We start from the raw sequence: 25,946 nt of genomic DNA on the forward strand, positions 1-25,946 counted from the left end.
TCAATAACCGACCTTCTTTCTCACTCTCACTCTCTCACTGCCCAAACAAAATCAATTTTACACATGCCTATAGACTACAAACTCTCTGATTTGACCCAGGTTCAAATCCCTACTTTGCCAGGTGACTTTGGGTTAGTCAAACATAGCCTAACCTACCGCATGGGGATGTTGTGAAGATAAAATGGAGAACTATGTCAGCCCACTTTGAAGGCCCTGATCAACATTCTCTGGACATTAAAGATGAGCTAGAATGATGCCAACAGTTCCCAGCTCACTTGGTGAAGTTGCAACAGTTAAAAGAGGTTCCTTCAATCATTCCAGAAAAGACATCTGTGTCATTGCTGGAAGGAAATTCCCACCAACTATGGACCTTGCAAAGAGGAACAGGTAAAGCAGCAAAGGAATGATTTGTCAAATGTTCCAAGGAGCACTGCACAACAGAAGCCAGACTTTCTTCTCATAAAGCACACAGCTGTCCCCAGAACTGCAACTAACTCACTCAGGTAGCAGCATACAGCCCAATTACATTGGAAGTTCTTCTGTGTACAGAGCTCCCCAGACACCTGGGGAGATGATTAAAAACCATCTATGTACTTAGGCCCCTGGAGTCAGGTGAAATCACATCCACATTCTTCTAAGTCCATTTCCTTGTAAGTAAAGAGATGACATTTTCAAATAGAATCAGCCACAGGAGGTATCAGTTTTGAGTAAGCTTTGTTTTTTTCCTGTCTAGCCACTTTTCACCCAGAACTGTTTCCCATCAAAAGCCTCCAAAGTTACTTTTCTTTCTGCTTGGAAAAGGTTTCAGTTGTCTGAAATACTTCCAAATATATGAAAGGCAAAGGATACTAGACACTGGCTGCTGGTGCGTGTGGAAGAAGATCTAAGGTAATCCAGCCCTTTTTTCTCCAAGCAGGCTTAGAGCTGTAGATGCAGGGGCCAGTGGGGTTGGGGAAAAAAAAGAAAATTGGTAAATTTTGGGTTCAGGTTTATTGGGCCTGGTTTTTTTTTTTTTTTGTAAACCCGGAATAAGCTGAATACCCACACCAGTAAATTTCTGCTTTATTTTTGGGTTTTCCAAAAAGTTCGGGTCTATTATAGTCTATGGGTCCTATTATGTGTGTGTAGGTTATACACTTGGCCGGAGACAGAGTTCCAACAACAACCACTTTATTCAACTAACAGGGGAGAGGAGAAAACTGGCTAACTGCACAACAACCCAACTTATATACAATTCCCAACCACCCGGAGCCACACACCCAGGTCCATTGTTGGATGGCTCAAAGTCCACAGTCCAATAGGAAGAACAGATGCCAGAGCCCGGAGCCCGGGGGCCTCAAGCTCAACACAGTTCAGCCCAGCTGAGTTCAACAGTTCAATAGTTCGCATGGACCTTGCACCAATTAAATACATTACAGGCCCATTGCAAGCATTCATGGGAAATGGAGTTTTCCCATGACTCTTTGGAGAGGAAGTGGCAATTACAGACTGTGAAAAAAAAGTCTTTTTAAAATTCTCCCAGGGGGACATTTTTCAAGATACGGGTCTCCAAATTCACAGCGTAGCTTCAAGGGACTCTCCTTGCATGAACCCCAAAGTTTGGTAAAGTTTGGGACAGGGGTCCAATTTTATAGGGTCTGGAAGGGGTTGATCTCTCACTCCATAGAGAAGTATAGTTTACAATGCTTCTCTATGGAGGAAGGGGCAATCCCTTCTGGACCCCATAAAATTGGACCCCCTGATCCAATCTTCACCAAACTTCAGTGTTCATGCAAGAAGAGTCCCTTTAAGCTGCCCAGAAAATTTGGGAACCCTACCTCCAAAAATGCCTCCTGCAGAGCTCATTAAAAAAATACCCATAGGGAAAAGCTGGGAGCTCCAGGCTGGGAGCGCAGCTGGATTCAAGGTCAAGTAGCTCAGAAGTTTGTTATGACGGCCTGCGGCCCGTTGGCGCGATAACTGTAATCTATCATGGGAACCAGGCTCAGCTTGGTATCCAATGGTGCCTTTCTGATGTATATGTTTCTACCTGCTCACTTCCCCTCCACTAGAGTCCTTGTACCTTTTCCTGTAAGTTGCTGTGATACACCTTATGCTTCCCAAATAAACTGCTTCTTAGATGACTCTGTCTGGAAGTCTGGTGATTGGGATTCGACAGGTGAACTCAGACCTCACATTAGGACTATAGTCCATGTCTCCTTTTTTTTATTTTAGTTTCTTATTTTATGTTAGGGAATGTGGTTATTGCCTCATTCCTAAAGTGCATGGCAACAGCACCTGAGTTCACTGATTCCTCTTCGGAAGAGGACAACCACTCTATCCGTGGGGGGGGTCAACCAAAGGCCTCCACCGCACGAGAAATCCTCCAACAGTTCCTGCAAGAGGAGACTGAGGATTGAATTTGGAGTGCCCAGAGAGAGGTCGACCGGCACCGGCGTGAGGAAAGGAGGAAGGCCACCCGGTCCAACCTTTTAAACCAATTCTGTCATTTGAATAACGGTGCCACTGGGGGTAAGCCGGAGGAGCAGACCCTGGTCACCCAAGAAGGGACTTCCTTGCTAACACAGTGGGTTGCACGCACCGTGGCTCTTGAGGATTTATTGGACAGTCCTTTTTTACGGGCCGCTATGGCTGAAGGCTCCAGAGGTGACCGCTTTCAGTTGGAGGCGAGTAACACCGCCGCCAAAATTGTGTTACGCATTATGGAACTACCACCGTCGGCCTCGGAAGCCCAAATCCAAGAACTGTTGTTGTCAGATTTTGGGTCAGCTGCGGCAGACGTGGCGCGACAAATGATGCCGCTTCTCAACAACCTGGAAGAAGTGAAACTGTTTCTAACTCCCCTGTTGGAGCAACTTTTGAGAGACACCACTGTGGCTCAGGCGGCGGAGTTGGGAGTGGCTGTGGCCAAAGCCGAGGCCCAGACGGCGGAGTTGGTCACGACTCGGGCATCTGAAACCACCAAAACCACAGCAGAAGCCCTTGGAGCACGATCCAAGGATACTGGACGACTGGGCTTGGGACCAGGATCAAGAGAGGAGGACTTCACATTTTTGCTCTCTTCTGATCGGTCTTTTATGGCTCTCCCAAGGCACCTAGCTCGTCGCCAGCGAGCTACCGTACACTATGCCCTGCCCCGAGATATCTGTGAATACCCGGGCGAGGGGGATTCGGATAGAGAGGATGCTGAAGACTGGAATGTTCCTTTTGATGTCTCTCAGGGGTGGTACGGTGGAGAAGCGACCGAGGATTTGAATGCCCAGTTCGGCGTTTCTCAAGGCCAGCGTGGAGGCGGACAGGAAGATGAAGTTTCTCGTTTGCGCTTCCAGAACCGAGAACTACAGCAGCAGATGGCCCAAATGCAAGAGCGAATGGATGCTTTGTGCCACGAATGGGGACGGAGACAACAATCCCCTGCGAGATTGCCGCCGCTGCCGCCGCAACCCGGCATCCCTCCACAAGTCCCACAAGTGCCGCCGCAGGCGCCACCGCAAGCAACGCCACAAGCACTGCCACATGCGCTACCGCAAGTCCCGCCGGGGTGGCCACAAGCGCTGCCACAAGTCCCACCAGGGTGGCCGAGGGGGGTTCCCTCCGCATTGGCAGTTCCCGCCGCCCTGTCCGCATGCATCCTTAAAGGACTTATGAGTGACTTTTAATGGCCTGTGGAAGCCCTACCTTACTTTTTGCATCAAGTAGACAGCTTCATGCGAGAGCAGAGGCAGTGGTTCCCCACTGAGGACAGCCGGGTGCGATACGTGTCCTCCCTATTACAGGGAGAGGCGCCGGATTGGATGATCCAACAGTTTGATTCACAGGCCAGATCCATACGAACCCTTAATGACTTCATGTGGGCCCTGAGAAGGCGATTCGAGGATCACTTCCGAAGTGACAAGGCTAAGGCAGCCATCCTTCAATTGCGCCAAGGCACCAAGTCTGTCCTAGAATACTCCGGAGAGTTTCAACGTCTGCCCAGTAGAGTTACTGACTGGAGTGAAGCTACCCAAGTGCAATACTTTCGTGAAGGGTTGCACCCTGAAGTTCTATACTGGACTTACATGCAAAGAGATCCGCCTAACCTCGAAGAATGGGTACTACTTGCGGAGGAGGATGAAAGCCGCCGGCAATCCCTTGCTCTCTCCAGACGCAGAGCGAAGGAAACAGGTCCACGGCAAGACAGTGCCACCCCACTTCCACGGAGGTCAACCGCTCCTGTTTCGGACCGGGTCAAACATTTCCAAAAGGGAGCATGTCTCATTTGCAGTAAGATGGGCCATTTCGCTACAACTTGCCCTGCACGTTCCGCTCGTCTCAACCCGGACCCGCAAGCAGAGGGCCCACCCCAGAGCAGTGGGGAGAGCTATCGCAAAATCGCTACACCAACAGACACAAACCGCCCACCGCCCTCCACATGAATGACGAGGTTGCTCGTAAAGAGCCGCCAGCGCTCCTTCCTACCCCGTCGGGGTCTCGGATTACAAATCAAGGCCCATCAGGGTCTTGGATTACAACCACCTCCAGTCCCACCAACATGGAAATGTCGGAAGAAGAAGGAGACGAGACCTGGGGATCCTTAGCCCTTAACCTTGTTCCCACCCAGGAGCAGCCAAAAAACGAGCAGGGTCTGCAGTGAACGGAGCACCACTGCAGACCAAAGTGACTGCACCCCCCACAGCTCTGCTAATGGTGAGAGAAGTGGAAGACACTATGTTTCTTGATGTAATATTGCAACATTATAAGGGGGGTCCTCAAGTAGTGGTTAAGGCCCTAGTAGATTCTGGATGTGCTCATACCCTAACCAGTGAGGACACTTTCAAAACCCTAAATATAAAAGCAAGCGTCTTAACACAACCCCTCCGCTTTGCCCAGATGGATGGGAGTGACTTTAAAGGGGGCCCGGTTGACAGGCGAACGGGCATAGTCGCCATGGGAGTGGGGGACCATTGGGAACAGATCCGCTTCACTATAGTGCCCGTCATCCGCTTTCCAGTCGTCCTGGGAGTGAATTGGCTTCGGGGACATAGTCCCATAATAGAGTGGGCAGCCCAAACACTTGAATTCGTCCAACCGCAATGTGAACAGCACCAAAAGGAGGTAGCAGTCCTAGGTTCTGCCTTGACGGCAGGAGCTGCTGATCCACAATTGCCTCCCGAATATCAAGATTTTGCAGATGTTTTTGATGTCAAAGAGTGTGATATACTACCCCCCCACTGACCGACAGACTGTGTGTCAGGAGCAAGCCATGAGGATGGTATGCGATAGTGTGATTGAGCTGCCTCCAGGTGCTGTTGTGCTATTCTGTCCAAGGCCAGTCTGTACCCTGTGTTTAGTCTTTATAGATTTCCATACTGTGGGAAATGCCAAGTACTCCTTCCTGCCTCTGGGAGGGAGGTTGCCTGGGTTACCAGTTATCTCCTTTTGCTCTTCCATATATGCCCATGCCTTACCTTTGACCCTTACTAGTGTCCTTTTGAAATATGGTTTCTGAAACCTGTCGATTATAACCAATAAAACTGCTTTCGTGGACTTGCCGTCTGCTGGAATCTGTTTATGGGTTCGCCGCAGGGCTAGAGCTTACATTAGGACACTAGTCTTCCTATCCTTACTTGTTAACCTTGGCTGGAGCCCTGGAGGGTTCGCCGGGACACTCGTCTCCTCAACTCGGGGCGCACAACGAGCTCCCCGAGGACCCTGACTTTCTGCGTACCGTCTGGGAGGAGGTGCAGCGGACTAACACGGAGTCCACCCGGCTGGTTGGGCAGGTGATTGATCAGTGGTGTCGCCTGGCAGTGGCGACCCCTTGGAGGACTCGGGACACTGATCTACAGGCCCACAACGACCTTTTGGGACTTGATATTTTACTCGAGGAGGTCCGGTTGGTGCAAGAGGACTTTGCTACCCTAACACGGTTGTTGGCTGAGCTTGCGCTCCGCGGGCCGCAACAAGTGTCGGCGGCCCCGATCCCGGGGTCCGAGTTCTGTTACCCAATGGTGGGAGCTCTCGTGGGAGAGGTTCCGCAAACTGTTCCGGATCCCACCTTATGCCGCCAGGAAGCACAGAAAGCTGCAGCCAGGACAGTCCTGGTTCTTTTGGATCTCACACCAGCGACGGCGGCCGACATCGAGAAGATATTGTCTCCGGAATTCGGTCCTGCCTCAGCGGACCTGGCTCGACAGGTCCAACCACTGTTGGGTCAGCACAAGGAACTTCAAATGCTCCTGGAGCAGGCGGCCGAACCAATTGTGACGGCTGCCGCCACCGCCAAACTCGAGGCGGACCGCGTGCGTGCTGACCAGAGGCGGGCGGAGGAGCAACTGATGGCTGATGCGGCCGCTGCTCGGGCACAGGCGACGGCAGGAATGGGAGCACGGGCGAACGTTTACGGGGGATCGGACTGTTGTCTTTGAACTCCCCGGAACCTGGCCTGCCCCAGGATGTAGCGCGCAGGCAGCGGCTCACCTTTGCTCCTGACATCCAAGAATATGAGGACTTGTATACCAAGGAGGGCGACTGGAATACAAACTACCAAGTCAGCCAAGCCCGACAGACTGGGGGGGGGGGGCTGAGGAGGAGATCCATTCCTTAAGGTTTCAAAACCGAGAGCTCTTGGATTGTATGGCCCATATGCAGGACCAAATGGACATGTTGATGCGTGAATATGGTTGCCTGCAGCGAGCTCAAGTGGCACCTGCGCAGGCACCGATCCCAGGCCAGCAACCCCCCCAGCCAGAAATCTCCGGCGCAGCCAGTACCGCAGCAACCTCCAGGACAAGCGCCGCCGGGGCAGCCAGGACAGCCAGGACAACAACCCCCCGGCCAGCAGCCTGTGCAGCCGGTGCCAATAAAGCCTCCGGCACCTCCACCAGTGGCACTGGTGGTGCAGTGGAAGCAACCCTGATTGCGTGTGACATTTGATGGCTCCGCGGATGCATTGCCCTGTTTTCTTCACCAAGTGGACAGTTACATGAGAGAACAAGGGCATACCTTTCCCACGGAGGACAGTCAAGTAAGGTTCGTTTCCTCGCTTCTAGCTGGAAAGGCTGCAGAATGGATAGTCCTCCAGTTTGACACCCGGGCCCGCTCCATACGGTTGCTTAATGAATTCATGCAAGCGTTGAGAAGGCGTTTTGAGGACCCATTTCAAGGGGAGAAGGCCAAAGCGACCCTCCTACAACTCCGTCAAGGATCCTCCTCAGTCCGAGGAGTTCCAAAGACTCGCTAATAAAATAGTGGACTGGACTGAAGCCACCCGAGTGCACTACTTCAGAGCAGCATTGCATCCTGAGATTCTAAACTGGGCATACATGCAGCGAGACCCAGTCACCTTGGAAGAGTGGATTTTACTGGTGGAAGAAGTGGAAAGCCGCTGCCAGTTTATTTCACTTGCCCGACGGCAAGCCAGGGAGGGGGAAAGCCGGAAAAACCCTCCCAAACCTGCCGCTCCTCAGACCTCGTGGAGGCCAGCTCTACCTCCACCAGACCAAGCATTGCGGTTTCAAAGGGGAGCCTGCCTTGTTTGCGGTGCCATGGGTCACTTCGCTGCCACTTGTCCGTCACGCCCGGGGTTGCCAAGTCCCACTCCCCAGCCAGGTGGGACTCCCCGCGGGAGAGGACGCGCCCAGGGGAGAGGCACCGCAGCCGAGCGAAGCATCCCTCCAAGATGAAAAGCGCCCCCAGCTCTACACGCCGGAGAAATGATGACGACCTTTCGCCAGCAGACCCATCGGGGTCCAGGATTACAATTACTACTCCTGGTGGGAGTAGCCCCGCATCTTCAGAGGAAAGCAACCACTGGAACTCCCCAGCCCTTAACTTGGAGTCTTCCCTCGACCAGCCCAAAAACGGACTGGGTCTGCAGTAGAGGGAGCGATACCGCAGACCTCCGCAGGTGCTCCTGCGAAACCCAAGGCTCCTGTCATGGTGAGTGAAGTAGAAGAGACTGTGTATGTAGATGTGATTTTACAACATTATAGAAAAGGTCCTCAACTACAAGTTAAAGCCTTAATAGACTCAGGGTGTGCCCGCTTGTTAATTAACGAAACCACCTTTAAGGAGCTCCAAGTGAAGTCAGTTCCTTTACCGGCACCTGTTCACTTTGCTCAAATGGATGGCAGTGATTTCGGGGGGGGCAGTCGACCGTCGCACTCACGGAGTGGCAATGGGAATTGGCCACCATTGGGAACAAATTAACTTCACTATTGTGCCCAATGTTCGCTATGCTGTGGTATTAGGAGCAAATTACCTCAAAGGGCACAGTCCCACCATAGACTGGGAAGCTGAGACCTTAACATTCAATAGTCCGCTATGTGAATTGCACCGACACGAAGTGGCCGTTAAAACCGTAGTCAAACCAGCTCCTGCCCTGATCTCGGACTCCTCCAGTCCGACCCAATTGCCACTTGACTATCAGGACTTTGCAGATGTATTTAATGTGCAGGAGTGTGATGTATTACCCCCTCACCATCGGACGGACTATGCTATTGAAGTAGTGGGGGATGGAAAACGACCAAAGAGTAAAATCTACCCGATGAGTCCTATGGAACGGACTCATCGTTCCACGAATTCTTAGACAAGAACTTGGCTTGCGGCTTCATCCGACCCTCCACCGCGCCCTATTCGGCACCGGATTTCTTCGTACCTAAGAAAACGGGAGATTTACGTTTGTGTATTGACTTTCGAAAACTCAATGCTGTTACTCAAACGAATGCTTATCCCATCCCCCTCATTTCTGATCTCTTGGGACAGTTGAAGGAGGGACACATTTTCACCAAATTGGACTTAGTCGAGGCTTATTACAGAGTCAGAATCTGGGAGGGGGATGAATCTCTGACTGCCTTTTCTAGTTGCTTTGGAATGTTCGAATTTATGGTGATGCCTTTTGGATTAAAAGGGGCCCCGGGGGTCTTCATGCAACTCATTAATGAGATCCTTCATGATCTACTGTTCAAAGGAGTGGTGGTCTATTTAGATAATATTCTCATTTACTCTAAAACCATGGATGAGCACGTTGCCTTGGTTTGAGAGGTGTTGCAACATCTCAGAGACAATCAGCTGTATGCTAAAGTGTCTAAGTGCGAGTTCCATAAGAAGCAATTGACTTTCCTAGGATATATTATCTCACACCAGGGACTGACTATGGATCCTGAAAAGGTGCAAGCAGTGCTTGATTGGAAACCACCCTCTACTCGCAAACAGGTCCAAAGATTCCTCGGGTTCGCGAATTTTTACAGAGCGTTCCTCCCACATTTTGCTGAGATTGCGCTACCCATCACAAACCTCCTTAAGACTAAGGGAAAGGGGGATGCAGCCACCTTACCCAACGCCCGGGTGGAGTGTCAAGCCGCCTTTGATAGTCTTAAGCAGCTTTTTACATCCGAACCTGTGTTGCAGCACCCAGACTGCAATAAACCATTCGTAGTGCATGTAGACGCTTCTGACGTAGCGATGGGGGGCGCACTCCTGCAGCGGGGGGAGGATGGGCACCTACATCCGTGTGCCTATTTTTCCAAAAAATCCACTCAATCCGAACTCAACTGGGCTGTTTGGGGAAAAGATGCCACTGCAGTGAAGCATGCCCTGACAATGTGGAGGCAATTTTTAGAAGGTTCCAAGCTGCCCTTTGAGGTGGGGTCCGATCACAAAAACCTAGAGGCCCTAACGGGGTCTCGAAAGTTGTCCACGAAATATGTGCGCTGGGCGGACTTCTTTGCTCAGTTTCGGTTCGTCCTAAAGTATGTACCAGGGAAACAAAACCTTATGGCTGATGCTTTGTCCAGACTTCCCCAATATCCCACCAACGTTGATCGGCCCACAGAGTCACTCTTCACCCCTGCACAATGAGGTCTGTTGTCCACTTTGGCTGTACAAACCCGTACTCAGACCCGATCCCCACCGCCGCCTCTTTCGGTGGGGGGGGAGCCTCATGCCTGGCTGAGCCAGCAGCTCCACCCGCCTCACTTCCTCCTCCCCCTGAGCGACCGACAGCCATAGTCCCCGAGGTTCAGGGACCCGAGCGCCCTGTTCAGTCATTCCCTGCACCTGTGTCGGCTCCATCCCCGGTCACGCTGCCCGCCGACGCAACCCTGGAGGGGGTGGAAGGACTGACTAATTCCTTTAAGGAAACCCTTCTTCGCAGTTATCAAGCAGAACTGTCCTCACAAACCCTTCCGGCTACTCTCATTAAAACGCGGGGACTTTTCGTACAAAGATTCTAAATTGTATGTTCCAGAAATGTTGCGGGGGGAGGTTTTGGGGTTGGTTCATGGCGCCAAGACCACCAGACGTTTCAGGTTTCTCAAGACTTTGCATTTGCTACGAAGTCAATTTTGGTGGGCGGGCATGAGATCGGATGTGGACTTCTTCATCTGCAGCTGCCCCATTTGTGCAGCGGCCAAATGCTCTCAGGGCAAGCCGCCCAGACTTTTACAGCCATTAGAGACTCCTTCTAAACCATGGGAAATAATTGCAATGGACTTTATGACGGACCTACCCCCTAGGGGGGAAAAGACAGTACTTTGGGTGATAACTGATTTGTTTTCGAAACAGGTGCATCTTGTACCCTGCGCAGGTATCCCTTCCGCCCCAAAATTGGCCCGCCTCTTTGTGTCACGTCTTCTGTCTCCATTCCTTTCCTCACAAGATAGTGACGGACAGGGGGCCAACTTTCGTGGCTAAATTTTGGAAGGCTTGGTCAGAGTAGAACAAGGACTGTCTAGTGCCTTCCATCCCCAAACAGACGGTCAGACCGAACGAGTAAATGTAGTGTTGGAATGCTATTTACGCTGTTACGTTAATTACCAACAAGATGATTGGGTAGACCTGTTGCCGTTCACTGAATATGCTTATAATAATGCGGTTCACCAATCCACAGGGTTCAGCCCTTTCCAGGTTGTCCATGGTAAAGAGTTTGGCCTCGCTGGTCATATTGAGGTTTCTGAGGAGGAGGGGGGAGCTGATGTGGCCGAATGGGTACGTTCAATTCAAACAACCTGGCCATGGCTGGTTAAAAATCTGGAACGGGCTAAACGAAAGTACAAGGCTCAGGCTGACAAACATCGCTTCCCCGGTAAGGAATACAAAGTGGGGGATCTTGTCTATCTGTCCACCAAGAACCTACGGTCCACCCGCCCATGTGATAAATTCAGTGCCAAATATGTGGGTCCATTCCCCATTTCCCAGATTATTAATCCAGTGGCTGTGGAGATCTCCTTGCCCAAGTCCCTAAGAAGGATTCATCCAGTGTTTCATGTCAGTCTGTTAAAACCATATGTTCCTTTTCAGACATGGCATCCTGAACCACAACCCGAAGTGCCTGAAATGGTGTGGGGGGGAAGGAGCATTTTGAAGTGGCTAAAAAACTGCTTTCGTGGACTTGCCGTCTGCTGGAATCTGTGTATGGGTTCGCCGCAGGGCTAGAGCTTACACTGTGCTATTGAAGTGGAGGGGGGGAACGTTTAACTAAGAGTAAGATTTATCCTATGAATCCCAAAGAAAAAACAGTATTGAAAGACTTTATTGACAAGAATCTGGCACGGGGCTTCATCCGCCCTCCACAGCCCCCCACTGCGCTCCTGCCTTCTTTGTGCGAAAAAAGACAGGTGACTTAAGACTGTGTATAGACTTTTGCAAACTTAACGCAGTCACCCAAACTAATGCCTACCCCATTCCCCTCATTCCGGATCTCCTAAGCCAACTAAAAGGGCGCATTTTTACCAAATTGGACTTGGTAGAAACGTATTATCGCATACGGATTCGAGAGGGGGATGAGCCATTGACTGCTTTTTCTAGTTGCTTTGGGATGTTTATCTTGTAATGCCCTTCGGATTAAAAGGAGCTCCGGGGGCCTTCATGCAAATGATTAATGAGATCCTTCGTGATTTATTGTTTAAAGGGGTGGTGGTTTACTTAGACGACATCCTCATCTACTCCAAAAATCTGGATGAGCATATCACCCTGGTCAGCCTGGGGAAAGCCAAACCCGAAAAAAGTTGAATACGTATTCGGCTGATTCAGCAATTGGCTATCCACCACCATCCCCCGGGCTGGGCTCTGTGCTGCTGCCACTGGCGGAGACATCAAGGGGGGTGTCAGGGAAGAGTGCAAACACACTGCCTTCCCCCCCACATGTGCCCGCCCACCCACGCGGGCCAGCAGGGCTGAAGGCTTCCTGCCTCGCATGCACGCACGCTGCTGGCTTCTTCCTCTCCCCCATCCCTCTCCCCGCCCAACAGCTGACAGGCGGTGAGAGGAGGTTTAAAGGGCGCCGCAGCATTCCTGCACCCTGCAGCTTCCAGAACAGTTTCGGGGAGGGTCGTGCTGAGCCGCGTTTCAATGGCAGGGCCCTGGAGCTGAAAATGTCCTTGTGTGCCGTTTACGGCCCGGGGGCCTGAGGTTCCCCATCCCTGTCCTAGTGGTACCACTGTTACGCCACTCAATGCTCTGGATCTTCCCCTCATGCTTCGCCAAAATGCTCCTTTGTCTGTTGTAACCAATTAAGCTGTGGCCTTTTTATACCCAACTATCTGTGTATGCTGTATTTATTCATCAATTTGGTGTGTGTGTGGGGAGAGCGGCTCTTTCATCTAGGTCCACAATAGTGACTTTCAGGTCTGTCTAGGAAGATTAAAATGTCCCTCCCCTCATACACACACAGTTTCTGACTGTTGTAGTTTCTTACTTCCAGTTTGTGCACATTGATTCTCTCACACAGACCAGGATGTTGTCCAATCTAGGCAGCAGAAGGGCATTGTTGGCACATGATAGCATATATTAAATTGGATGATATGCAAATGGATGAGCCCAGGATGGTGTAGCTGATGTTATTCAGTCTGATAACAGGGGTACCCAAGCGTATATGGGAACAAAATTGCCATCTAAGTCTTTTGCAGGGCTTGGTTCCTGCGTCTGTGTCTGCTGGGTGATCCATGGTTGTTGGTGAGAAGCTGTTTTAAGTTGGGAGACTGCCTGCAAGCAAGGAAAAGCCTGCTTCCCAAAGCCTGTCAAAGTGTCCAGCTCAGACAGGTACCCCAGGTGAGAGGCAACAAATGTAGTCCAAACACAGTCTGAGGTCAAAGCACAGATATTCAGAAGTCCAAGTGTCAAACCAGAAGGGCAAAGCCAAAGAGAACAATCCAGGTCAGAGTCTAAAGTCAGGAGTGAATCCAATAAACAAAGTCTAGGTCCAGTCCAAGGTCAAACACGCAGGGTTCTAAGGAGGAGAGCAACAGCAGGTACACAAGGGTTGTGGACAAGTAGCTTCCACACTGGTGCACCCTTTTCTGGCTGCTTTTATCAGGAAAACCCTGATAGGAACAGTGCAACTCCTCTGCCTGCTGAGTCACCCAAGGACAGGTGCAATTCACTGATGGCTGAGCAGCCCGTGTGGCTGTCAGCCCTGATCCTGTGGTGACTCAAGTTCACGGCCAGAGGTTGACTGGTGCTGGGCTGGCAGCTGCATGCTAAGGTGATGCTCCTGCACCTCCCTCTGGGCCCACCTTCGCTGGCATTTCAAGAGCTCTGGCAATCCCAGGGCTAAGACTGGTAAGTGCTTCTACATCAACTTTGGCTCCCGGGCTGTGAGGCTGAGGGTGTGGCCTGCTGACCAGCCTGAGACTCCCCCTCTGCACCTGATGGAGCCTCCACCTTGTCTGTTGGGTCTTCCTGTGGCCTCCAGGGGCTGGGGCCAGCATCCTCTGTCTCTTCCTCATCCGAGAAAGTGCTGGCAAGCAGACCCACAACAGAAAGAGAAATACCCTTATCCAGTAGAGGCTGTAGGTCATTGAGGATACATTTAAGAGGGTTAAGTTGTAAGTTGTAGCTGACAACCAGTGATGTTCTGTTGTTAGTTTCCTTTGGGTCTGACTTGTAGCAGGCTGACCCTGGGTACAGTCTGGCCTGTTGATCTGCTTGTTTACTTTAGTGGAAGGGTACTGAGATCCAAAAAATGTTTTTTGTAACCATCATCATTCCTTTATTGGCATAAAAACATAATACAAAAAGGGTGCAAAAGGAATGGAGATATTTAAAAGTGCCCTTTATGGCATAGTTACATCAAATAGCGCTGTTTGTTGATACTGCCATCTAATTAACCATTTGGCGGGCTTTTAAAACAAACTTTGAAAACTGTGCCACCGTCTCTAATATATGGGGCAAACGGTTATTCAATAAATAGGAAACGTTAAAAAAATCTGAGACTTTGTCTATTAACCAACAGGGGGCTTAAAAGTTCGTTACGAGATTCTGTGTAGAAACTACAGTAAAATAAGACACGAGCACGCTTATTATTTTGGGTGCGGTGGAACACAGGCAGGATGCTGCTGCTGCTGCACTCGTCCTGTTTGTGGCTTCCCAGAGGCATCTGGTCAGCCACTGTGTGAACAGACTGCTGGACTTGATGGGCCTTGGTCTGATCCAGCAGGGCTTTTCTTATGTTCTTATGAGCAACCGTTTCAATACAATTGATGCCACAAGGGCAAAGCCTGTCAGACAGAGGGATTTTCTGAAATCTGCCTTCAAGTAGCACAGATGGCAAAACATTAAATCTGGCCAGAGAAATGGCTCTACATTGAGAAGGATCACACAGGTGAGATAAGTATGGGGAGGGCTGATAAACATCAAAAGGTACCCCTAAATTTGATGGGGAGCATGTTTTATTAGCAGCACTGTTTAGGTCTTGAAGTCCTGTATCTAAGAGTCTGCATTTTATCCTTTGAAAAGCTTCTGCCTCAGTAAGCATAAACAAGGAGTCGAGGTTAAAGCCAATAGATTTAATTTTGCTCTCAAAATGTTGAAGCCACTTAGAAGCATGTGACTCCATGAGCATATAGTAGATAAGGGAATAGGGATCTGCCTTATAATGGAGGCGTAACCAGAATTTTACAGTCATGGGCCACACTCTTGTTTCAAGTAGAATTTCGCCAGTTTCCAAGCACAATGCAGCATATGGGATACAACAGGGCATACCCATTATTTTTCTGAGGAATTTGGCTTGGGTGCGTTCCAGTGGATAACCTTGTGCACTGATCCAGACAGGAATACCATACAGCAATTGCGTGTTGACTTTGGCATTAAAGACCTTAAGGGCAGCAGGGATATATTGATTTCTTCTATTGAAGAAAAAACCCGAATAATTGCTAATGAGCTAAATTCTGGTGATTTAGTTGCAAATTGATAATGGGTTTTCCAAGATGAATTATGATGGAAATAAATGCCTAAATATTTAAAATATTTGACCTGCTCAAGTGAGTTGCCACTAATTATCCATTTAAGTGGTTTCCAGGACCTTGAGAATACCAGGACCTTAGATTTTGCATAGTTCCACACCAGACCATTTGCAGTACAATACTCATGGCACCAGTTTAGTAATCTCTTTAAGCCAACCCTTAAACATGACAATAGCACAGCATCGTTGGCGTAAAGTAACAGGGGAGTATGTATGGAGCTGAATTTGGGACAATGGCCGTCAATCTCTCTTAACACAGTAACCAGATCATTTAGGAAGAGGTTGAAAAGAGTCGGGGCCAGGATGCAGCCCTGCTTAACTCCTTTATTGATATTGATTTTCGGGGATAGTTTGCCTAGCGGTGTGCACTTGACTTGGCAACTTGTGTTGGTATACAACCTTCTGATTAGGAATACTAATCTCTTGTCAAATATTCAAGCTCATTAACTTATCCCATAGAAAGTTTCTCGGGATTGAATCAAATGCTCCCTTACGGTCCAGGAAGGCTGAGTATAACTTGGTGTTGGTTTTCCTAGCGTACTTGTTAACTAGATGTGCAAGTACAATGCAGTGGTCTAAAGTGGATTTCCCCTGGCAGAAGCCCACTTGTTCAGGGCCTAGAGTCGTATGTTCTGCCATCCAAGCTAAGAGTTTATTTAATAGATGTTTGGCATAGAGTTTCCCTACAATTGAGAGGAGACTGATGGGTCTAAAGTTAGCTGGAGTTGTATAGTCTCCCTTTTTATGTATGGGCACCAATATTGCTTTAGTCCATGCCTCTGCCATAATGCCAGTTCTATCCACCCAAGTAAACAATTGAGCCAATACAGGGGCCCACCAATCGGGATCTGCTTTAAGTACTTCAGGGCCCAGAGCATCCGGGCCTGGGGCTTTCCTCAGTTTTATGTGTTGGATTAACTCAACCACTTCTTCCGAAGAAACAGGCTGCCACTCCAAAGTCTCAGCTGGCAGGGGGGGTAACAGCTCATTCCTGCCCAGTCCAACCTCATTGAATACTTCTGCAAAGTACTGGTGCCAATTGCTAGGTGAGATGTTTGACATATTTGGGCCTCTGGGATTAAGTGCTCCAGAGACTAATGACCAAAATGCCCTCGAATTGTTGGAGTTTATGGCCTCAAAGAGATTTTCCCATTGTTTATAGGTGTATTTCTTTCTCTTATCTCTGATAAGTTGATGCAATACATTTTTCAGGCTGAAATAGCCTATCGGTAATAGGGCATTTCTGGAATTCCGATACTGGCGATAGATGTCACGGATGTGAGTTTTTAAGGCCCTGCAATCCTTATCAAACCAGGTATCGGTGGGAATTTTTAAAAATTCTGTCTGCCCCTTTTATTGCTGTTTTGCTGAATCAACTATGCATGTAATTAAATTTTCATGAGGATTAACAACTTCCCTGGGATCCCTTGAGCAAATTATTGTATCTCTGTACTCAGATATTTTTTCAGTTTTAAGTAACTGAGATATAATGTTTTTTTGTAAATTCTCTAAGTGAGAGTCTCTGAGGAATTGCAACAAATATGGCTGCAGCACACTGCTTGACTGCAGACTATGCGCTGCTTTATATGGTAGCTGGAAGCATTCAGGTATGTTTGACAGTCAGTGGATTTTCAGTATAAAATAATCGTTATGCCTCCATTGCATAGTTTCTCGGTGGTATCTAGGAAATATACTTGTTGTGTGGGGTCGTCCAGGGTACTATAGATATCGGGGTGGAAATTACTGAAGCTCCAATGGAATGTCTTGCTTCCTATGCATCTAGATGATGAAAATATAATCAATAAATCATACATACAGGACACAAGTTAATGGACAGGAGCTAAAGAAACATTGCTGTAAGCCAACCATGCAAATGTTTGCATACTGTGGTGTCACGCAGGTGCCTATAGATGGGCCATTAATCTGAAAATATAAACTGTTATCAACTTTAAAGTAGTTGTGTGTGAGGACAAATAAGCAAAGGGCAGTAGCAAGGTTTGCTGTGCAATTATCTGGGATAATGTTCCTGATAGCTCGTAGGCCATCTCTTTGGGGAATGTTGATATGTAGATACACAACTTTAAGGTTGACAATGAGGAAATTGAAATTGTTGAAGAGTTTCTATTCCTTGGCTCCACCATCAACCAAAAGGGAGACTGCAGCCAAGAAATCAGAAGGAGATTGAGACTGGGAAGGGCAGCCATGAAGGAGCTAGAAAATATTTTGAAGTGTAAGGATGTGTCACTGGCCACTGACTAGATTAATTCATGCCATCGTATTCCCTATTACTATGTATGGGTGTGAAAGCTGGACAGTGAAGAAAGCGGATAGGAAGAAAATAGACTCCTTTGAAATGTGGTGTTGGAGGAGAGTGTTACGGATTCCGTGGACTGCCAAAAAAACAAATCAGTGGGTTATAGATCAAATCAAGCCTGAACTGACCCTAGAAGCTAAAATGACTAAAATGAGGCTATCGTATTTTGGTCACATCATGAGACAACAAGAGTCACTGGAAAAGACAGTCATGCTAGGAAAAGTTGAGGGCAGCAGGAAAAGAGGAAGACCCAACAAGAGATGTATTGACTCAATAAAGGAAGCTACAGCCTTCAATTTGCAAGATCTGAGCAAGGCTGTCAAAGATAGGACATTTTGGAGGACTTTCATTCATAGGGTCGCCATGAGTCGGAAGTGACTTGACGGCACTTAACACACAGAGATACTCAATATCCCCGGCTGCTAAGATAGTGTTGTCCAGAAAGATGTTGATAGACTCTCATTTCCTCAGGAAGTCAGTTGTGCCTCATAAGTAACTGGGAGTGCTGATGGCTTATAGATAGAGTCCATATAGCTCAACGCTCCCACAGTGATAGTGCCAATATCTGTCTTCAAGCGATCAAGACGAAGCAACTATACTTCTGAATAAATAAATAAAAGAAGAACTGGCAACTGGATATGGGTCTTGTTGATAAGGGTTTTCGTACTAAAATATAAACGTTATATGTTATCAAAGACTGTTACATAATTTTATAGTGATGGTAGTCCCACATTTGTGTGAGAGATTCTCAAAAGATTCTAAGGTTAATTTTGCAGGAAAACAATTGTTTGAGTGCGCTGTGAATCAAGGTTTGGTAATTTTAAATGGGCACAGGCAGTTTGATCCCACAGGAGATTTTACTTGTGTAACGTTCAAAGGGGCCAGTGTGATTGATTACGTTAGTATCAGAAGGTTTGCTACCGCGAATTCACGATTTTAAGATAGGAGAGTATTATGGAGGGGACCATCTTCCCTTACAATTAACTCTTTCATTGTCTCCTGATTGTTTTTTATTCCCCGGTTTATCAACAAACCTATTACAAGGACGAAAGGCCTTGAGGCCCGTTAGATGGTCACCTGAGTTAACTCCTATTGTAGTGAATATTATGCATTCAAATCAATGTCGGTCCGCCCTTACTGAATTTTTTAAACAGAAAGATACGGTGCAGATGATAGATTCGTTAACTAATATTTTAAACCTTTTTAAACCAATCTATTCAAAACCATCATCGTCCCGAGGATTCCAACGTAAAAATAGCTGGTTTGATGGTGAGTGCAGAGAAAGTATTAAAAAAATAAGATCTCTTCACCGCTTATACAAAAATACCAGCTCAAATATACATCTGTTAGATCTTATACGGCTAAAGAAGTCATTTAGGTCCCTGATAAAGTTTAAAAAACAGCTGGACATATATAAATGCTGGAAATTACTCATCTCAGCAATAAATAATAACGAAACCCAGACTTTTTGGAATCTAGTGAATAGAGGACTCTCTACGGTGGCTAGTATCCCTTCATGCATTACTCCTGGGATCTGGGAAAAATACTTTACTTCTAATTTTGTAACGGTCCCTGGTTTTGATTTGGATGAGGAACTGGTTGAACCCCCCCAAATGGATAGTTGGCCACAGGTCTCCCCTGAATGCGTGAGTGCCTTAATTAAACAATTTCGGCAGGTAAAGCTCCAGGTCCTGATTTAATTCCGGTTGACCTTTTGAAAGTAAATCTGTCTTGGTGGAGCCATATTTTGGCCTCACTTTTCACGCAAATAAATAACACAGGAGATATTCCCGCAGCATGGAAACATGCAATAATTGTGCCACTTTATAAAAAAGGACCAAAAAACGATCCTAAAAACTATCGTCCTATTAGTTTGCTTTCATCAATAGGTAAAGTATATGCAGCCTTTTTGCAGTCAAAATTATCGAATTGGCTAGAAACTGAAGAAATAATACATCCGGAACAAGCTGGGTTTAAGAAAGGCACCTCTGTCTTGGAACATTGTCTTATATTATATCATCTTGCAGATAAGTATTCTTCATACTCAGGGGGCTCTTTGTATGTTGCCTTTATGGATTTAAGGGCAGCTTTTGACTCAGTGCCTAGAGGCCGACTGTGGGCTAAATTAAAAACCACAACCATAGATAAGAGATTACTTTGGCTGATTTTTAAGCTTTATGAGAACCCTACCGCTCAGGTCCGTTGTGGAGTTGAAGGCCAACTTACTAATAGTATTCACCTCTTAAAGGGGGTGAAACAAGGTTGCCTTTTGGCCCCCATGCTGTTTAATTTTTATTTTAATGATGTGATTCCGTTTATTCAAAAGACAGCTTATCATGCACCAATATTAGCTGGTCATGAGGTTCCCATTTTGCTTTATGCGGATGATACAGTCCTTTTGTCTAGATCTGAGGTGGGCCTTCGTAAGACTATTAATAGGTTTATTGATTATTGTAACCAGGAGGGTCTATCAGTTAACTATAGTAAATCAAAAGTAATGGTTTTCTCAAAGAAGATCAAAGTAAAACGAAATCCATGGAAAGTTGAGGGGGGTGAATTAGAGATGGTGTCCCAATTTAAATATTTGGGAGTTACTTTTAGTCAAAATTTGTCTTGGAAACCTCATCTTAGCTTGGCAAATAAAACTGCCAAAGTTAATTCGAATGCTTTGTTAAGATTCTTTTATTCCAGGGGAGGCCAATATGTTCCTATGGCTATTACAGCTTTCAATGCCAAAATAATCCCTCAGTTTCTATTTGGAGCTCCCATTTGGATTAATGAAATCACGGAGTCTGTTGACAATATACTTATACATTTTCTGCGGCGTTTGACAGGCTCTCCAAAGTGTGTGGCGGGAACGGCACTTAGAATGGAACTTGCACAGTGTTCTTTTGAATCTAGGGCCTGGATTGCTGCCTTCAAATTAAGGCTGAAGGTTCTCTACTCAACTCCTAACATCCAAGGGGGCCTGTTACATAGATTAAAGGAAGATAACTACAGAGGGACGTGCGGAAGACATATAGATAGTAAACTGGTACTGCTTGACCTTCCACCATTAGTTCTTAACAACTTAAACTTTTCTGAAGCACTTAAATTAGTAAGGTCAAGGGTGAGAAATCTTGAGTGTGTTAGCACTACATTCCGCGCTAGGCGCGTATGTTCTACCCTTGCACTGGGGATTCCCCCTCCTGAGTTTGTGCCCTCTTATGTGAGCTTGCTGACAATCCCAAGCCATAGACGTGCCTTTATGCTTGCCAGATTAAATGCTTACCCAACTGCAGAGATGTCAGGTCGTTTTGCGAAAACTCCATACTCAGATCGAGTTTGTGAATGTAAATCTGGAGATATTGGGACTTTACACCATCTCTTATTGTTTTGTCAGCACTGGTCAGCTCCTCGGTTGCGTTGGATCACCCCAATATTGTCTAAATACAAACTTCCCTTGGAGTCCTGGGTGATATCCCACATAATGGGAGATATTCATCCTGATATCACTAGTTCTGTTGCAAGATTTTTGGCGGAGGTGATGTCGCTCAAACGTCAAAACAAAACAAGCACGTAAACTACGAGTTGAATGTTGAAACACATTTTGTGATTTCAATGAGACTGGTTCAGGGGGAATATACTGTTATGGTATTAGTGATGCTATGTTTAGTAATTGTTTCTACTGTGTTTTAACCTTAAGTATACGTTGGGTGTTGTAAATTGATTATGTGTTGTTGTATTATGTATTATTGTTATGGTTAAGCTCAAGACCTTTGGTCAAAGGAGCTAGTAAATAAATGGAATGGAAATAGTGATGGTAGTCCAATTGTTGTAAAGGCCTTTGGTCACATGAAATAAACCTGAACCTTGAATCTTGATAAGGGTCTTCACATTGCCATAGATTTCCTGCAGGTAAATTATATAAATTGCTTTGTTTTGGGCTGAAACATAGTATATAAGATTACACAGATTATCTTGAGTGTGTTTACCTGAAGGACAGTATGTTTGCCTGAAGTATTCACTAAGCAATGCTGCTGGCAGAGGAAGTTAAAGATTGTCAAGGAATTGAGATTCCCCGCAATTCCTTGTTCTGGTAATCTTTGGTTCAGGCTTTGGGCCTGGGCTGCCTGGTCTCCATTTCAAGGCAGTTTGGTATGCAAGGGGTGTTTGAAGTCCCTGGGAACGGTTTCAAACCTCGCAGATAACATCCAGCTGTAGGTAATCTCCAGTCATCCTCCTTCCTGTTGTGAAGGTCATTTGGGTGCTAGGGGCTTCCTAGAGGCACCTGGTTGGCCACTGTGTGAACAGACTGCTGGACTTGATGGGCCTTGGTCTGATCCAACAGGACTTTTCTTATGTTCTTATGAAAATAACTTTGCCAACTAAAGAGTTTAACCTGTAGCTTGGGAGATTGGGATGGATGGACTGCTGCCATCCTTCGTACCTATACTTCAAAAGACAGCCTTTTGGTCAGTGACTCAGCATAATTTACAACACCTGGTTATGACTCTCTGTAGAACCTGATTGGGGTCATGAGCTCACCCCACTCTGGTTCTGCAGGGATAAGAATACCTGACTTTGCCCTAGCGAGTGTGCGGGGTTCTCGGCATGCTGGACAGCACGGGGGCCACCAGCACGATTATTCGCTTTTTGTTCTTTTAGGGTGGGACACTGCCATTTGCGACCTTGGTCAATATCTTGAACACTGAAACGGGGGAACTCGTGTGAAACCTTTGTGAGAAACAGTAACATCTTGGTAACTGTCTTTTGCTTGCCAAACCTCTCTGAAACTAAGTTATTTACTGTGTAGTCAGATATTTGCCTTAAGCTTTGTTATTTTATTCTTGCTTTGCTCATGTATACCTTATAACCTGGAACTAAGCACAAACCTTAAAAAAAACTTTTAAACTTCTTTTGCGATTCTTCTTGACTTTGCTGGCTTCAAGCTAAATTTAGTGGCCTGGGTTAAGACAGCACGCTTACCAATTTAGAAACTTTTGAATGTAACACCCACCTTGCAGGAGTGCTACTCTGCAGGGTTGGTGTTATAGTTTGGTAACTGTTAAGGGCAGACTGGGCCGGGGGTTGCTCTTGACCTCCATCTGGGTTGAGCCCTGAACAAGAGCTGGTGGCAGGCTACCTTGGAGCAGGGTGGATGCTCTGTGTTTTGTTAAATTTGACGCTTGCCCTCCTTCCGTCCAAGTGAGCTTCAGCAGCTGCGGCAGCCGGCTCTCCTTGACAAAGATTTTAAAGTTGCAGTTTGAATCTAAGTCAATGGCAACATGGGCCAGGGGCTGCACATTTCAGAGAACTGATGGGACTTCATCATATAAAATACACTTGAATTAATATTAAAAGGTAAGAACATAAGAAAGAAAATAACAAATGGAAAGCCACTCTGAGCCCGACTTGGTCAGGAAAGTGCAGTATTTTCAGGAAAGTGCAGTCTAATAAATAAATAAGACAGCGCAAACCCACTAAAATGAGATTATGCCATTGTAATCAGGTATTGTTTTCAAGAAGATAGGTGGTTTTCTAGATGAAAAGGCAGAAGATCTACTCTGCTTGGATTTTAATAAAGTTTGGATACAGTAACTCAAAGAGATTATAACTTAAACAAAAAGGTTACTGTTAGCATACAACTGAGGAGCAGCTGGGCAAAGTCAAGAAAGAAATTGGGGGGGGGTTGTCTAGTTGGACAGAAATAACTAGTAGAGTTTCTGGGAGATCACTTTCAAAACCTATATAAACAGATTGTGACAGACTGTAGAATCGATAGGTGTGTAGAGAGAAGAACCGTACATTTCACGGAATGTTTTGGGTACACTGCATCTCTATATACAGACAAATTACACCCACTCCCAATTTGCTCTACTTGTTTTGCCCTCATTATAGCACCTGAAGAATGGGGTATAACTTTCCAAGATCCACAGGAGGAGATTAAAATTGTGGGGAGTCAAGGGGCTTGTGGATTGCATTAAAGACTCCCATACCTTTATCAACACCACATAAAAACAGATTATCTACCGAACTGTATACATACATTAAAGTTTACATACCAGTTGCTTGAACTTTACAAAGCTGAACAGGGATAGTCAGCATTTGAGGTCGAGGGACAATGAGATGCTTTGCTGAACCAGCAGGACTTGTGTTTGTTACTGTATTATGAGACGAAGAGTGAGTCTTGCTGACATTAACGTGTACTGCAAGTCTGAAATCATATGCTGCCACCTAGAGGGCAAATGTAGAGGTCCTTTTTAGTAATTGTTTTTAGATTGGTTTGTAAATCTGTTGTTCTAAGGTTAGCAAATTGTTTTTATATTGTTTTATACTGTTGTTATCCACCTTGGCTTCTGAGATGCTAGGGAGAAAGGCAGGTACATAAGTATTCTAAATGAATGAATGAATGAGTGAATGAAGAGTACAGTTTATTTTTAAAAAAAAATTAAAAGGATTCCTCAAACAAGCAAAGTTTTTCCATTTGTGCAGAAGCCACTTCATATGCCACAAATATGCATGCTTTAGTTCAAATTTCTACATTGTTAAAATATGTGAGTTCACTCCGTCCACTGAACAATACATCTTCCCACTGATTGTTTGAAGGATGACATGATATTTTGATGTTACAAGCTATTGTTTGTTGGAAAGTGGCACAAGCCATTATAGTTACTTATGGCAGACATGTAAAAGTCTGTAGGCTACACAGTCGCACAGACCAAATTTGTCTTGTCTAAATCTCATTGTGGAGCCTTGGTTACAAATAATCTGGCTAACAGTATAGAGCAAAAGGGTCCCCAACCTTTGGGAGCTTGTGGGCAACTTCTGAATTCTGTCACAGTGATTCTGGAGACCAGGTCCTTTGATGAAAGGTTGAAGGAGCTGGGTATGTTTAGCCTGGAGAGGAGAAGACTGAGAGGGGATATGATAACCATCTTTATGGGATCCAGAAGGGGTCGTCCCCTTCAGGACCCCATAAAATTGGACCCCCTGTCCCAAACTTTACCAAACTTTGGGGTTAATGCTAGGTGAGTCATAGAATCATAGAACTGGAAGGGACCACCAGGGTCATCTAGTCCAATCCCCTGCACAATGCAGGAAATTCACAACTTCCTCCCCCCCCCACTCCCAGTGACCCCTACTCCATGCCCAGAAGATGGCCAAGATGTCCTCCCTCTCACCATCTGCCTAAGGTCATAGAATCAGGATTGCTGACAGATGGCCATCTAGCCTCTGCTTAAAAACCTCCAGGGAAGGAGAGCCCACTACTTCTCAAGGAAGCCTGTTCCTCTGAGGAACCGCTCTAACTGTTAGAAAGTTCTTTCTAATGTCTAGATGGAAACTCTTTTGATTTAATTTCAACCCGTTGGTTCTGGTCTGACCTTCTGGGGCATCAGAAAACAACTTGGCACCATCCTCTATATGACAGCCCTTCAAGTACTTGAAGATGGTTGGGAACTTCTGGCATAGCTCAATTACGCTAACCAACCATTAATAACGATATAATTTAAACTATATAATCTTTAAAAGACAAAGAAAAATGGGGGAGGGGCACAGCATGAGAATACAAATGTTCTCAAAACAGTGTCCAGAAATTACTACGACTCTTGGAATGAGTCTCCTTTGAAAATAATATATAAAAATGTTACACTAATTAGATATGAATCTACAACAAGCTATATAAACAGAGCATCCCCTTTTCTCAAAATAGGACCTCATTTTGACTTAGCAGTAATCGCATCTGTGAATCCAGCTGTTGCTTATCCCCACTGAGCTCCCTCTCTTCTCCAAATTCTGCCCTCCTGATGTTCTTCCCCCAAATCTCCAGGAAGTTCCCAAGCTGGAGTTGGCAACTCCATTCCTCAGATATGCAGGCACCCCCCCCTTTTAGTTGACTGTGGCCTATTGTATAAGCCAACAGCTTCTCGCATTCTACTAAGGAAGAGACATCAAAGCTCCAGAAAATTAAAATATATAAATGCACACACATCATCAGGGGATGAATTGTACTCCACACAACATTGAACACAGAACACAATTTACTCTTTTATATTATGCCCACAATTCAAAGAAATCTAAATTTCAGACAGGAGTCTTCTGTTTCTCATTTTAACTAACAGCTTGTCTTCAGGGAAAATGAAAGCATTTTAAAAGATTGCTCAATATTTATGATGGTTTTAAACTGAAAAACTATATGCAGGAAAATGCTGTTGTAACAGAATATTCCTGTAAGCAAACAATGTATCTCAAGGGATATGAGTGAGAAAACATAAATGCATCAGCTATTAAATTCAGTATTCTAGCTCTATTCAAAATATATTCTCGCTGTGTAAAAGCTGAATCAACCACATAGTGGGTTAGAATCACTGTTCCATCAGAGGAAAGCAATGGTGGTCACAGGTCTTTTCTGCATTCCCTTTGTGAATATGG

General features: G+C 46.3%; 1 protein-coding gene across 1 annotated transcript in view; it reads right to left on the reverse strand.

Moving 5' to 3' along the window:
* Positions 1-25,946, reverse strand: part of CFAP47 (cilia and flagella associated protein 47) — a 380,184-nt gene that overhangs the window by 281,270 nt on the left and 72,968 nt on the right. The window contains exons 22-25 of the mRNA XM_056861810.1: positions 23,579-23,750; positions 22,660-22,753; positions 22,092-22,224; positions 3,119-3,338 (exon numbers count right to left, since the gene is read on the reverse strand). Of these exons, the coding sequence (XP_056717788.1) occupies positions 3,119-3,338; positions 22,092-22,224; positions 22,660-22,753; positions 23,579-23,750 (619 nt within the window). The remainder of the gene's footprint in view (positions 1-3,118; positions 3,339-22,091; positions 22,225-22,659; positions 22,754-23,578; positions 23,751-25,946) is intronic.

Source organism: Euleptes europaea, chromosome 16, assembly GCF_029931775.1.
Source record: "Euleptes europaea isolate rEulEur1 chromosome 16, rEulEur1.hap1, whole genome shotgun sequence".
Taxonomy (NCBI): domain Eukaryota; kingdom Metazoa; phylum Chordata; class Lepidosauria; order Squamata; family Sphaerodactylidae; genus Euleptes; species Euleptes europaea.